Source organism: Limulus polyphemus, unplaced genomic scaffold (genome assembly GCF_000517525.1).
Source record: "Limulus polyphemus unplaced genomic scaffold, Limulus_polyphemus-2.1.2 Scaffold650, whole genome shotgun sequence".
Lineage (NCBI taxonomy): Eukaryota > Metazoa > Arthropoda > Merostomata > Xiphosura > Limulidae > Limulus > Limulus polyphemus.
The window spans coordinates 282594-296445 of record NW_013666260.1 but is presented as its reverse complement, the minus strand read 5'-3'; the positions used below and the strand labels follow the sequence as shown (position 1 = coordinate 296445).

Sequence of the window (13852 nt, the reverse complement as noted above, 5' to 3'; positions counted from 1 at the left end):
CCTCGTCATCGAATTTCAATTCCCTATACCTTGCTAAAATTCTTCTTTTGATACACATACCTATTACCACCAAGTTATTTTCTATAAATTATATATTTATGGAAGTAAGAAAGCTAGACTGTTTTTAAAACATGAAATTAGCTAAGAGAATTGTGGCTGTAAAAACACATCACCCACTAAAATATAGAATAAGACCAACTCCAATAATAACTTTATTATATATAGAATAATACAAAGAAAATAAATTCCATCACTTAGTACAGGATTCATGCATTATGTGACTTTCCAACATATAAAACATTATAGTCCTCTTCCTTGTACAAAAAAAAAAAATTATTTTCACACTTGATTTTGGATTTTCAATCTGTATCAAAACAGCTGTCAGTACAATGAGACCAGCACATCATTAAGTACAAGTAGCAAAACTGCCAAAAAAGATTTACTGGTATACGCATCAATCATAATCAACTAACCGAGTGAACAGATTTATTTAAGCATACTCCTGTTACTCATTATACCTATAAGCACAAATGACAAAACTACCCAAGACATTTACTGATGCATAAATTGTGTTACATGATGTATACATATATTAACTAATACCTACTAGAGTACACTCTCGTGTCCAGCTATCATATCAACAGGTGTAACTAATAAAATTACCTTCAAGATTTATCCATCATACTCTATACCATAAACTCAAAAATAAAGATAATAATGAATAAAACTTTCCAAATAGCTTTAATGATGTGTATCTCTATTATCTAACACGGTATAATAAACCAAACTTAAAAGTAAACACCTGTTGCCCACTAGAATAAGAAACTGTACTTTATAGATTTGTGAACGTACAAATCTATTATTCTTGATCCTCAAGCAAAGTTGACGAAATGAGTCCTACCTATCAGATACTTTTATAAACGGCCAAATATGGTAGTTAAGTTCAATGATACTCAAACAAGTAACTTTACCAAAATACCACGGGCAAATCTTGTTGGCAATATGCCAGCATTTCCTTAAGTGTTCTGTGCAGTTCAATGTCATTCACAACATATTGGACAAGTGCCAGAAATATTCAAATCCACAGGCTGCCTCACCCACCCATATAACACCAACTTTTACCATATGTTTGTCTAAAAAATCATTTGAACTATACACGTCTGTTGATGTTATTCCAGTCCATGTCTAAGAGTTTTTAGTATCAGTAACTCAGAATGATATCTAGTGTAACAATGCTTACACTTATGAAATTGCTGCAAAACGTAACATACCAAAACTGAAGTAGAGGTAGTTTTCTATTACAAAGATTATTCAATGCATAAAATAATTTTCAATGTATTAAAATCATAATTATTTCATATTACACTAAAAGCAAGCTGAAAAAAGCAATTAACTGCCACATAATAAGGTTTCTATTTATAAGAAACAAAAAGAAATATATACGATTTTAAAAGTTTTGCATTTAATGACACCTTACGATCTGTACTAGTTTGGCAATCATATAAAAAAAAGCATAAAACATAGAAATTATGTGAAACACTGCTTTCTAACTTAATTCTTATACCATTGAAGCCCTTGCTAATAAAAGATATTTAAGGATTATGAATGTATCTTGTACAAATATTTCTAAAAACAAAAATCTAAAATAAAATTTTCCAAATATTATACTACATAACATGCTTAAAGTATTAAGTGCTTGTGAATCAAAATCTCTGAAATATAGCAGAATCTCAAAATAATGGAATTTTTCTCTAACCTCTTAGTTCATACTGAGAGGACAAATTCCATATGCAAATCTAAATAAAAGTTAAACTTTGACTTATTATTTCGTGATCAGTAAGAACAAGGAAATTGATAGTCCTCAGGTGTCAATGCTTGGGCTATTTGATTTTTATCTATATTAATTATGTTGATAGGGGCATAATTAGTAGCGTCAGAAAGTTTGCTGATTACATTAAACTCTTGAATAATTCTACATGTACAAAGTTATTACAGAATATTGATTTGTTTGACAGATATTTAAAAAATGACCTTCAATTACAGTAAATGCAAGATAATGCATTTGGGTCATCATAATTTCGATCACACATTTAATACAGATGGTAACCCACTTAAAAGTGTGACTGAATAAAAAGATCTTGAAATAGCAATAAATAAGTCACAAGTCACCAAAGCACTGTTCTGTTGGTTGTAGTAAAGCTAACAGAATTTCACGGTGTATTAATTGACACACTGGTAACAGGACAAAATCATTAGTTAAATTCTCACTTGGAACACTGTGTACAGTTTTGGTCTTCTTATCTAAGCAAGGATATTAAACTGAAATGGTTCAGAGAAGGGATGCTAGGATGACCCCAAGGATGGAAATGTTATTTTATAGGGATAGGTTATTTCTATTTTTCTCTTCAGGTGAGCTTATTGAAGCTAAAAGATCACCCAGGGGATTGATAAGATGAAGGTCTCAGATTTCTGTGTACTGTCTTCTGAAAATAACAAAAGTTATTGATGTGAAAACTACAGGCTACCCTGTGGTTAAGACAATTTTATTTTCTAACAGAGTGACTTACTTATGGAACGAGTTGCCATTAGCAGTAGTGGAGACCATTGATTTACAAGAGTTTAACTCTTAAAAAAGTTCTGAGTGAGTTGAATCAATTTTTTTTTATTGCTTTAAAAAACAGCTAAAGAATGAAATTATTTGAAACTTGAGTTTTCTATGCATTATGTAGGTTTTGTAAAATAAAATACTTTTATATGTATATGTGATATTTGTGGGAATTCATTGTGAAATGTTTTAAAGAAACAATTAAAAATGCTTACCTACGTTGTAACTTCAATTATCAATTTTTGTCTACCTACATTCTTGAAAACTTTCTAACAGTTTTTATTTTAACTGTTTATGATCAATGACACACAATAACTTTTTATTTACAATACCGAAATTATAAGCAAGGTTTATTAATAATCAGGTTTCACTTAATATATTTACATATCTTTTTTTTTCAGTGCTTTTCTTTGTTTATTTGAGCAGCTACTTAGGCTTTTAAAGCCCAATGTAAACACAGCATAACTCACAGCAGCTTTGTCAGCAAAAATAAACTTAATACAGTCGATTGCTAAATTATTCAACTAAAAACATTTCTTTTCTTACTATACTGCAATATCATAATTCAGATAAAGCATAAAATGATAAAGCAAACTTTTTGCAAGATAAAAAAAGGCCTGTAAATGTGATGAAAGTTGTTTACAAACGTCAATAAGGTAAGCTTTTATAACTTTGTTCTGATCTTTACGCAATCCTCCACTTAACTGTAAGCTATAATGTCTTAAACAGTTGAAACAGAGCTTCCATTTTGTGTTTATAACACTTATCTATAAAGCTAAGATAAAAAAAATGTACATATAATCTTGACAAGTAGGGTTGAGAAACAATGATTGGCTACAATCAATAAAGCTACACTTGTATGGAAGACACAATGTTCAAACTCCTGACATTCTGTTAGTAAATGATTCCATTTAGAGAGGATGTAACTAAATCAAAATATGTATTTTAAGAAAAAGTTTATGTATTAAAATTGAATTGTATTAAAAAAAGGAACAATGACTAAATATTTATATTCTATAAATTTTTAATTCAATAGTTTGGCCTCGGGGGAATAGGTGCACTCCATCAAGTGCCAAAGGTTTATCAGAAGAATTGAAGATTTCCTAATATATAAAAGGTGGATTTAAGTTTTTACTTGTCTTAAGAGTGGGTGGGCAAGGAGAGCTTTGAAAAACCAAGTAGTTCCTGGTTGTCCATATGTTATGTTTAATACCAACTATATAATAACATCTACTACATAAAGATGAAAAGCCATCTGTCTGTCACGCCAATATCTCAGCATTTGTTCTACTGATCAACACGAAACTTATACAAAACAACAGCACATTCTGCCGCTTGTTTAGCGTGTCTTTTTAAAATTCTTCCAACCCTGTCTATATAAAATGGATGATGCAATACTTTGGGCATATAATTAGATTTAAGGGTAGGTTGGTAGAGATTGTGATGAGTAATAAAATTGAATCGGGTATATGCACACCCCACGCTTGGTATTGCTGGTGCACAAAAATCATAATTGCTGGCTGAAATTCCCCATTATGTTTGCTTGGTTGTCAAGAAGAAACACTGAAACAACATCCCTAAATTTTTTCCAATTGGAACCCTTGGCTACAACCCTATAATAACCCACAAGTTTTACCCACAACACATTTAAATTTGGAAAATGCACAAATTAAAGCACAATTCTTCAGCTCAGCAAGCTAACAAAGTCATAACCAGGAAGACAGACCAAAGAGAAGACCCCATAATTTATAAAAAAATTCACTGGCTTTACCATCACAATTAATAATTTGCAGGGTCATACAGTTGACCAAGTAGGAGTGTGTCTTTGAGAATGAGTTTTTTTGCACATTTCAATCCATAAGGATTTATCAAGAACATTTGAACATAACTTTGAAATAGTTACAAGCATAAGGTATGTTAACAGAATGAATTATCAACAAACCTTTTGAATTTAAATCTATCTCAAATAAAATGTTTCTAATTTAGATTCTTTTTTACTCCAGGATATTTAGGCCTACATAATCAATCTATTAAATTTTAATAAATAAGACAGCAATGTTTTGTTATTATTCCCTTAAATCCTTTGGAAGACAAGTGTTTCAAGGTATCAAAGCACTTTCTTTTTTAAATCAAATATAACTAAGTTTCTGAAGTAATTTGAAATTTTTGAAAGTACCCTGTATTGTACTAAGCACTTCGTATTAAATTTGTATTTAGTGAAGTAGAATCTGTACGATTTCTTAGAATTTGTGTTAATTCCAGTACGATATCAAAATTTAATGTTAGATCAATAAAAGTATTTAGTGAGATTAGTCTCTTGAGTATTGCTCTGCATAAAAATAACTTGTATATTACAGCACTGTATTTTCAGATCTTATCAAATTGAAACTGCAGCTGTTTGTTGTTCTGAAGTTTGTGAGAAATGTCAAACTTAAATATGAAGTTATAACATCATTTTTTTCTATTCTGTATGTGAAGAGTAATGTCATATACAGCTGGATGTAGTGGTTGCAAATTTCATAAATATTTTCTTTATATAAAATTCTTTGAACATAATGATTTTAATTTAATGCTTATATGTAAGAAACTGTAGTATTTAGTATTTGTTCAACAAATAAATATTTCCTTTTAAACTGGGAAAATTTAGGCTCATAACCGAGAATATTTTCAAACTACTGACTTATAGAAACAATTTATGTTGTTATAAAGATGTAATAGAAACTCAAAAATTTACAGATATAACACATGTTTGTAAATCTGTACCTTGCCACTTGGGGTCTTCATTCAGGGCATTTCTTTCTTTATCAAGACTATTTGGTCCAGAAGTACCGTTAGCTCCTTCTTCAGAATTTTCAAGAGCATGTAATTCCCGAATGTCATAAACTGGATTCCGCAAATCAAGCACTCCATGAGCAAAAGCACAATGTGGCCCATTTTTTTACACAGTAGCCTCTTGTATCAGTATCATGAACACATACTCCAGTCTTGTAGTAGCGAAGGTGGTAACGTCTTTCTGTGTCTCCTGCTGTGCGATGTAGGTAGGGACAGCTGAGAGAAAAAAAAAAAAGATACAGAAGTATTTAATAAATTATTTAAAATATCTTCAACATAAAAATTGTTCATACAGCATAATAAAAAACAATGTAATGTCTACTATTACAAGTAACTCTTAAGCGGTGTGTATTGTATATATAAATTTGTGGTTAATATGAATGATGACTCAGAAAAAAGATAAATAATCATCATTCTCTTCCCTTAGCAACAATTACATAATGCCTAAAAATTCATTGAAGTAGGTTTCAAAATTGGAATGCAAAAAAATAAAAAATAATAAGCACTAGAACTTATAAGCATTTTGTCCACTAAAATGAATTTAAGATCCACTTTTACAGAACTTTGGGGGAGGGAATATGTTTTAGGTGGGATTAGCTCCCCAAACTAAGCTTCATTATTAACACAAATACAATTCTATACTATTTATTAATAACAGTTGTCATAGAAATACAGCCTGGGGAATTCAAGGCAATTGCACCCACTTGATCACCCCCCTCAAAAAAAAAGAAATCCAGCCCTGCTTTAATGTGTCCTCTTCAGTGCAGCTTTCTCCTATAATTTATAATAAAAGATTGTTAAACAGTAAATTTACCTATCCATCTTTTGTAGAACTCTTCCAGTTTAGGTTAATTTTAGGAAATATTACTAATCATGACAAAAGTCAAAGATAAAGGCCTATTTGAAGCAGTGAAGAATCAATGATACCTTTACCAGTTTATTTATTAGAGAAACCCTGCCTCCCCTATGAATTCTCACAGAGTAATATGGTATTTAGTATTAGGGTAACTTGGGCATTTAAAACAGCATTGACATTGTGTTTTTACAGATCACTGTGTAAAAAAGAAACTGAAAAATACAGCTTGTGACAATCTTACTATATATACAATGGTATCTATATGCTTTTTAATATATTTTAATTTTACAACTAAAACTAATTTTTCACCAACTTCGTTAAATTTATTAAAACCTATAAAAATATAACATACAAAATTGAGATATTAATACTCCTAGAATTGGCTAAATTACCAAGTTATTATTATCATTATTTCCAATTTACATAGTTAACTAACTTTCATCAGAAAATATTAATGAAAAAAGTTACTTAATCTTGAATGTTGTAGTGTATATCTATTATATAACATGCTATAAACTCGGCTGCACAAATGTGTACAAACCTCACAGACGGCTTAAAAGAGCTATTCAAAACATTATACAGATCATCTAGAAAGCTAAAAAATAACTTATATAAACACATTCAAGGGTGGCAAAGAACATTTAAAAAACTCTAGATAAGGTAATAAAAAATTTTATATGTATATTTAAAACAAATTAAGAATGAGCAATTAAGAATGGATGACCCATCACTGTTCGATAAATTGACAGAAGAACATTTGGCCCATTGAAATCACCCCTCCACCACACCTAAATAATCAGCCAAATGAACACAAAACTAAATTTAGTATTTTACATTCATACATTCTCCAACAAATGTCTAAGATAATTTACAACTATAGGCAAATAATTATACTAGTTTATAACTCTTAATGAAAAATGGGTTATTACACAACTGCAACTATGAGGCTCTCTGTAGGTAAAATAACATGTCAAGCATGCACTTATCTTGCCATAAAATGTCCACAGTCAATCCATATCTTCTTAATAATCTCTTGATTTAAAAATATAAACAAGTAACTATTTCTATACAAATTTTTATTTATAATGCTATACATGCTATATGGGCAATTTCAATTGTAAGTTGTACTGACTTTTCCTTTTGTCAATAAAAAATGAAATATAAAATATACAAGTTCAAACAAACAAATGCAGAATATTTCATTAATAAGGAAAACCTTACACAGCCCATTTTTTCATGTATTGAAATCTCGTTATATTTGACATATTCATTATAATGTTAGTGTAGCAACACTGCACATGTTTTTAAAATGTAAATGTCCCTGTGGACTAACAAATGAAAACTCATTACAGAATGAGATTGATTATAATAAAAAAAACAAGATTAAGCTATACTGTATTATTTTAGTTGGTGAGCTGGGCTAACACCTGGCAGATACATTTTAAGTGTTAATAGAAGTAATGTTATACATGTCAGTTACCAGGAGGTTATTTAATCTTGTAGCCAAACAAGGGCAACTCTAGGTCAAGTTGAGAAAGAAAAAGATTCTGGCATAACTAATACAAAGTCTCTAAAACTTTCTACACAATAAACTTAAGCTAGTAATAAAGCAAACAGGATTTTAGGTCTTATACTTACAAATATTGAATACAGTTTGTAGGAAGTCATCAGTTCACTTTACAATGCAATGATTAGATACAATTTAAGTATTGATTTTAGTTTTTAATCACCTTATAAAAAAATATTGAGTTGCTGGACAGGGTTCAGAGAAGAACTACACAATGATTTCAGACCTGAGGAGGTTATTGTTCTGTATGGGAAAAGGTTGAAATATTTTGGCATGTTTTCATTGTAGAGGTTTGAAATCCAAACGACATTTTCATAAAACACTGTAAGTGGTAAAACTAAAGGATACATATTTAAGATATGGCAAACTTGTATATAACTTCAGCTAAAGCAATGTTACTTTTTTAATTAGGTGGTCAACCTATAAAATAGGTGTGGTGGAAGGTAGATCTTCTATCTTCAGAAGGAACATATATCACAAGTAAGAACTTTGGTTATCCAAAACCATATGTTAACCGTCATCAATTTTTATCTTACTTATTTATAAGTAATATTTTATAGTTATATTTACTTATAAGCTAAAACAAGAGTTATGATGTATAAATAATATTGAAAAATATTTATGGAACTCGTTTATACTTGTAATCAGGGTGTATTACTTTAATAACACATTTGCTACAATTACGAAATTGAACTAACAGAGTATTACTATTAGTATTAGCAATAGTATTATTAATAATATTTGTTTTAATTTCACACGATTATGATATCAAATACTTCTGGTATCTGATCACTAGTCTATAAATGCATAGTTTTAATGGGAAAAAAATCAAAATACGCATTTCCACATCTTTCCAACTTACATTCTATTTCTAGTCTGATTTCTTATTCTCATATTACCTGAGTGTAGGAACAAATAGGTTAATCGTACCACTTTGGCATTGATTACGTTTAAAACAGATGTGCCGTAATTTGTAAATTGGCTTCGTTTGGGTAGAAGTTTCAATTTACATTCTTTGACATTTGCGTGTTAAACCAAACTAATAACTACTGTAAAGTAAAATATATGAAAACAGAAAATTTCGCTCAGGTTTTTACAAACTCATACGAATCAAATAAGTATGCTATATCGGAACATCAACCTTCGCCCGCCATGCGCCAAGATTATTCGTTCCTCATAGCCATAGGTTACCATCTGGACACGTCACACGCGCGCCACCCCAACATGGCGTGCGTAATATAATGGCAGACTTTGTTTACAAGTCAAAGTCACATCCATGTGTTGATCTTTCGCACCATATATTCGCACAATTTTCAATTTATTATAGCTATCAAAAGTCATAAATAACATTGGCAAAAAATACTGTATTTGTTGATAATGCTGAATTAAGCTAACATGTCAAGAAAATCAATTTCTGAAAGCCTTACGAAAATCCGAAACAGTGTTGTTATTCCAAAATAAATCGCTATAAGTATAAGCCTAGTCTACAGTACAGTCTACAGATGGTTCACACTTACTCGTCTCCGTCAGGGCAAACTCCTGTAGTTTCATCATATTTTGTACAGTATACGTCAGGACTATAGTTAAATGTACCATCTCGTTTTCTAACTGGTCTTCGGCGACGTTGGTTCATAAAATGCCAATAAAAACACGTGAATGGTTTGTGTTGAGTACATTTATGTTGGAGAAACAGCGGGCACTGCTCCACACGAAACTCTTTCAAATACCTGAAAAAAAAAGAAACAAGAAAGAAATGACAATCCTGACGAAGAAAGTAAATAAAACTGAAACGCACCTAGTGAAATTATATTTAGGTTCAATCACAGACATACGTGTAATGTATAGGTTTCTCCGTCTGTGTTGGCAACGAAACGGCTTTCGCCTCCGCCGTAGACGGCATTTTGGATCTAAATATCTAGTGCGCGATTCTACTGCGCAAGGAACGCTCTGATAATACTATCTTATTTGATATTAGCAGCCACGTGATCAGATGGAGCTGTCATTTCCGAAGCGTGAGAAAAACCGTAACAGTTTTAAAAAGCTCTATGAAACAATAATTAATGCCTTGAATTTGGGGTAATGTGTTGGATTCTCAAAGAAGTTAACAACTAACTATGTAAACAGAGTTGGTTAATATTTTAATTTAAGACAAAATCAAATCTTAAGCAAGACTTTCACATAGCATGTGTATACGTTATTTTATAGCAAAGCCACATCGGGCTATCTGCTGTGTCCACCGAGGGGAATTGAACCCCTGATTTTAACGTTGTAAATCCGTAGACTTACCGCTGTCCCACTGGGAGACTTCAAATAGTAACGATTATTCCTGTAGACGAGTTATCGAAACAACACAAATTCACCCATTCTTCTCTCTGTTTAGTTATCCTTGTGATGATACAACGTATCGTAATTTTTCAAATTTTTTTTTTTTTTTTCATGAAATAACGGTTTGTAAATCCTATTTCGAAAAAAGTAGCCTTGTTAGCTGCAACTTAAAGACTTCTTTTATAGGAGAAACCTTGCTGAACGATAACTTTAAAATATTGATTATTAGCAGAATTAATTCAGAGAATTTCAATGGTTAACAGAATCTCACTAGCTTTGCATGATTATAGCTTTATAATCACAGACCTGACACATAGGGCAGAAGGGGGGGTACGTGCCCCCATTTTTTCCAATGTATCAGCACTATTATTAACAACTATATTAGACTAACTTAGTTTCCTATTTTTTGCTTCCCCTACTCCAACTCTATAATAAAGTGAGGCCTTGATGTTTATAATAAATCATTATAAGTTAATGATAAAAAAGTCGCATAAAAATTAATATTATTATGTGTGAAACATTTTCTAACAAACTGAAAAACTCGACTGTCATTCACATGAAAAAAAAAGTACGTGTCAACCCAGAACGATGTTTTTGTTTTGTTTTTTAGATATTTGTTATATTATGTTTATAAACAAAACACTTCTTTTATAAACTTGTAATTACTGACTATTACTTACAAATCAAAATTCTCAATTTCAATTTAGTCAAAATAACATAAATTATGCAAAAGGTAAGAGGTAAAAAGAAATGATATGTTAAGAAAATGTTCAAAACGTGAAAAACTAATATGATTAGAAAAATAATGCTTATCTTCCGATGTTTGTTGTAAAACTGAGAAGAGTCTGACTTTCCTGTTGAGTATGAGTGCTAAAATTTTTTCCATTATATTTAGTAGATCATAACTTGTTCATTGACCAAAATGGCAAAAGAAAAACATTAGCGATAATTACTGAACAGTTTTGTTTTAAGATGTGAAGAAAGAACGACAACTGACACTTAAATACTTATATACACAGTTAAACATACATATTTATATCTTTAGTTCGGGAATCCAAACCTTAACGCTAGTATATTATCTAGTTTCACAATTTTGCGAGAGATTTTACAACTAGTCTTTACTCAAATTCTCTAGGTAATCTTCAATAAACCCAAAGGAACTATTACTTTGAAGAGGAAGCAGAAAGCGAACAAGTATACTTAGGACTTACATGTCGCTACAACTGAAGCAATTCTCTACTAATTTAATAAAATACATTTTTAAGACACTGAAGATTAAAACACAACAAATAGATGATTCACTCTGACAGATGAATATCTACATGGAGTTATAATGCTAACGACACATCAATATACCCACACAAACAAAAAATAAGTAAACGTAGTAAATGCACATCTAATTAAACTATTTGAACAAAATTTACAGATAAGCAGAGCTTCACTAGTCATTTCAACATCTTTAAGTCTGAAGTGAATTAATTTATCCACTGGTCATAAAACTTAAAGAAAGTTCTATGCCCGATCTCTATATAAACAAATCCCCCAATTTTGAGCAAGTTTTGCATGTTATGTATATAAAAACCAGACCACATACAGTGGAACTTTAGACAGAGTAAAAAGAGTTTGAGAATCTTAATGGATCGTAACTACTTGTTGAAGGAAAAGGAGACGACATTTCGGCTTTTATTCTGAAAAAGGCCTCAGTATAGAAGCCGAAGCATCGTCTTCTATTCTTTCAACAGGCAGTTGTAGTCTATTAAAGTTAACAAACCTACTAGATCATATAACCCCAAAGAAACTTCAATATTTAGTTTAAATAATCAAGTTCTATAAAGTTTCTTAAACTTATATGATATCGTTGTTATAGAGATTGACATGAAACTTTATAGTTGTTATAGAGATTGACATGAAACTTTATAGTTGTTATAGAGATTGACATGAAACTTTATAGTTGTTATAGAGATTGACATGAAACTTTATAGTTGTTATAGAGATTAGATAAGGAATTTTCTTGAAGTTGTATGATCTAGGTATCATATATCTGTGATTAGACACGGATCATTAATGTTATATGATATCGTTGTTCCAGAGATTGACATGAAACTTCCTCTAAGTTGTACGATGTGGTTACTATGATACAGCTGTCATGTATGATTAGACATGGAACTTTCCTAAAGTTATCTGGTTATCAAAGAGACTAAATTCGGAAGTTTCTTAACGTTGTATGTTCTGGTTGTTATAAAGACTAGATGAGGAACGTTTTTTTTTAAGTTGTGTGTTCTGGTTATTACATATGGCTAGGCATGGAGCTTTTTTAAAGTTATATGATATTACTTTTATTGAGACTAGGCACATTTTCTTTAAGTTGTATGATATTGTTATTATAAAGACTAAACAAGAATGTGTTTTAAGTTGTACGAATGTTATAGAGGCTAAACACAGAACTTTTTAAGGTTGTATAACCTGGTTGTTATATATAATTTAAATACCGAACTTTCTTTAAAGTGATTAATATAATTCGTATATTCAGTGAAATGGAACCTTTCAAATTAAGTAATCTTGTATGTAGACTAGACGTGAAAATTCATTTATCTTGTATAATATTATTGTTGTAGAAACGAGTCGAAAGTTTATATATGTTCTATGATATGAATCCTATAGAAACTAGATAAGAAACTTTTAGTTGTATGATGTAATTGTTGGAGAGATACTAAATATTAAGTTGTATGACTAGACAGGAAACTTCCTTAAAGCCATGCCTCCAGTAACAGCGGTACGTCTACGGACTTACACGGTGAGCAGAGCACAGATAGTCCGTTGTGTAGCTTTGTGCTCAACTTACAAACTTAAAGCGATATTATCTGTATAATTAATATTTGAAACCGTTGGGGCATGTTTAAACTCCATAATTACGGAACTGAGGAAAAGAAGAACAACTGTACATTTCACAAATGTTCATTTATCATGACCTTGGTTTCCCAGTAAAGGCATCACCATAAGGAGCTTTCTTAAAGTTGTATCATCTAACTGTTAAGAGGATAGATAAAAAATATATACAAAAAACAAAACAAAACGTTCCTATAAAAGTGTGACATGCATTAGTTATTATAGGTGTATTAGATTTGGAACTTTATTTACGTTGTATGAACTGGTTGTTATAGAGTAGACATGAAAATCATTTTTAAGATGTATAATATGGCTGTTGTACAGGCTAAGTACGTAAATTTAATAAAGATGTAAGATTTAATTGTTTATATATAATAGTTTAGATACGGATATTTATTTAAAGTGCATGATCTTATTGGTACATTCAGTGACACGAAACTTTCAGATTTGTATAATGGTTATAAAAACTGGATACGGAAATTTTCTAAAGATGTATGATAAGAAACATATTAATAGTTGTATCATATTAATTAGTTATTAATGCAAATAGATACGGAACTCTCTTAAAGTTGTATGATCTGATCGTTACGTATGACTAGAAATAAAGCTTTCGTAAAGTTATAAAACATAGTTGTTATTAAAGAGACTAGATTTTAAACTTTATTTGCATTGTATTGTATGGTTCTTGTAGGGAGTTGATACTGAACCATCTTTAAGTAATAGAAATGTTTGTTATAGAAAATAGTTGTTGTTTGTTATTAAGCACAAAGCTGCACAAAGG

General features: G+C 30.6%; 1 protein-coding gene across 1 annotated transcript in view; it reads right to left on the bottom strand.

Annotated features, from left to right (window-relative positions):
• LOC106459709 (putative E3 ubiquitin-protein ligase UNKL) overlaps positions 1–9765 on the bottom strand; it is a 51068-nt gene extending 41303 nt beyond the window's left edge. Inside the window, 4 exon segments of the mRNA XM_022386231.1 lie at positions 5369–5543; positions 5545–5653; positions 9378–9587; positions 9693–9765. Coding sequence (XP_022241939.1) covers positions 5369–5543; positions 5545–5653; positions 9378–9587; positions 9693–9760 — 562 coding nt within the window. The 5' untranslated portion in view covers positions 9761–9765.
• Positions 9766–13852: the final 4087 nt, after the last annotated feature.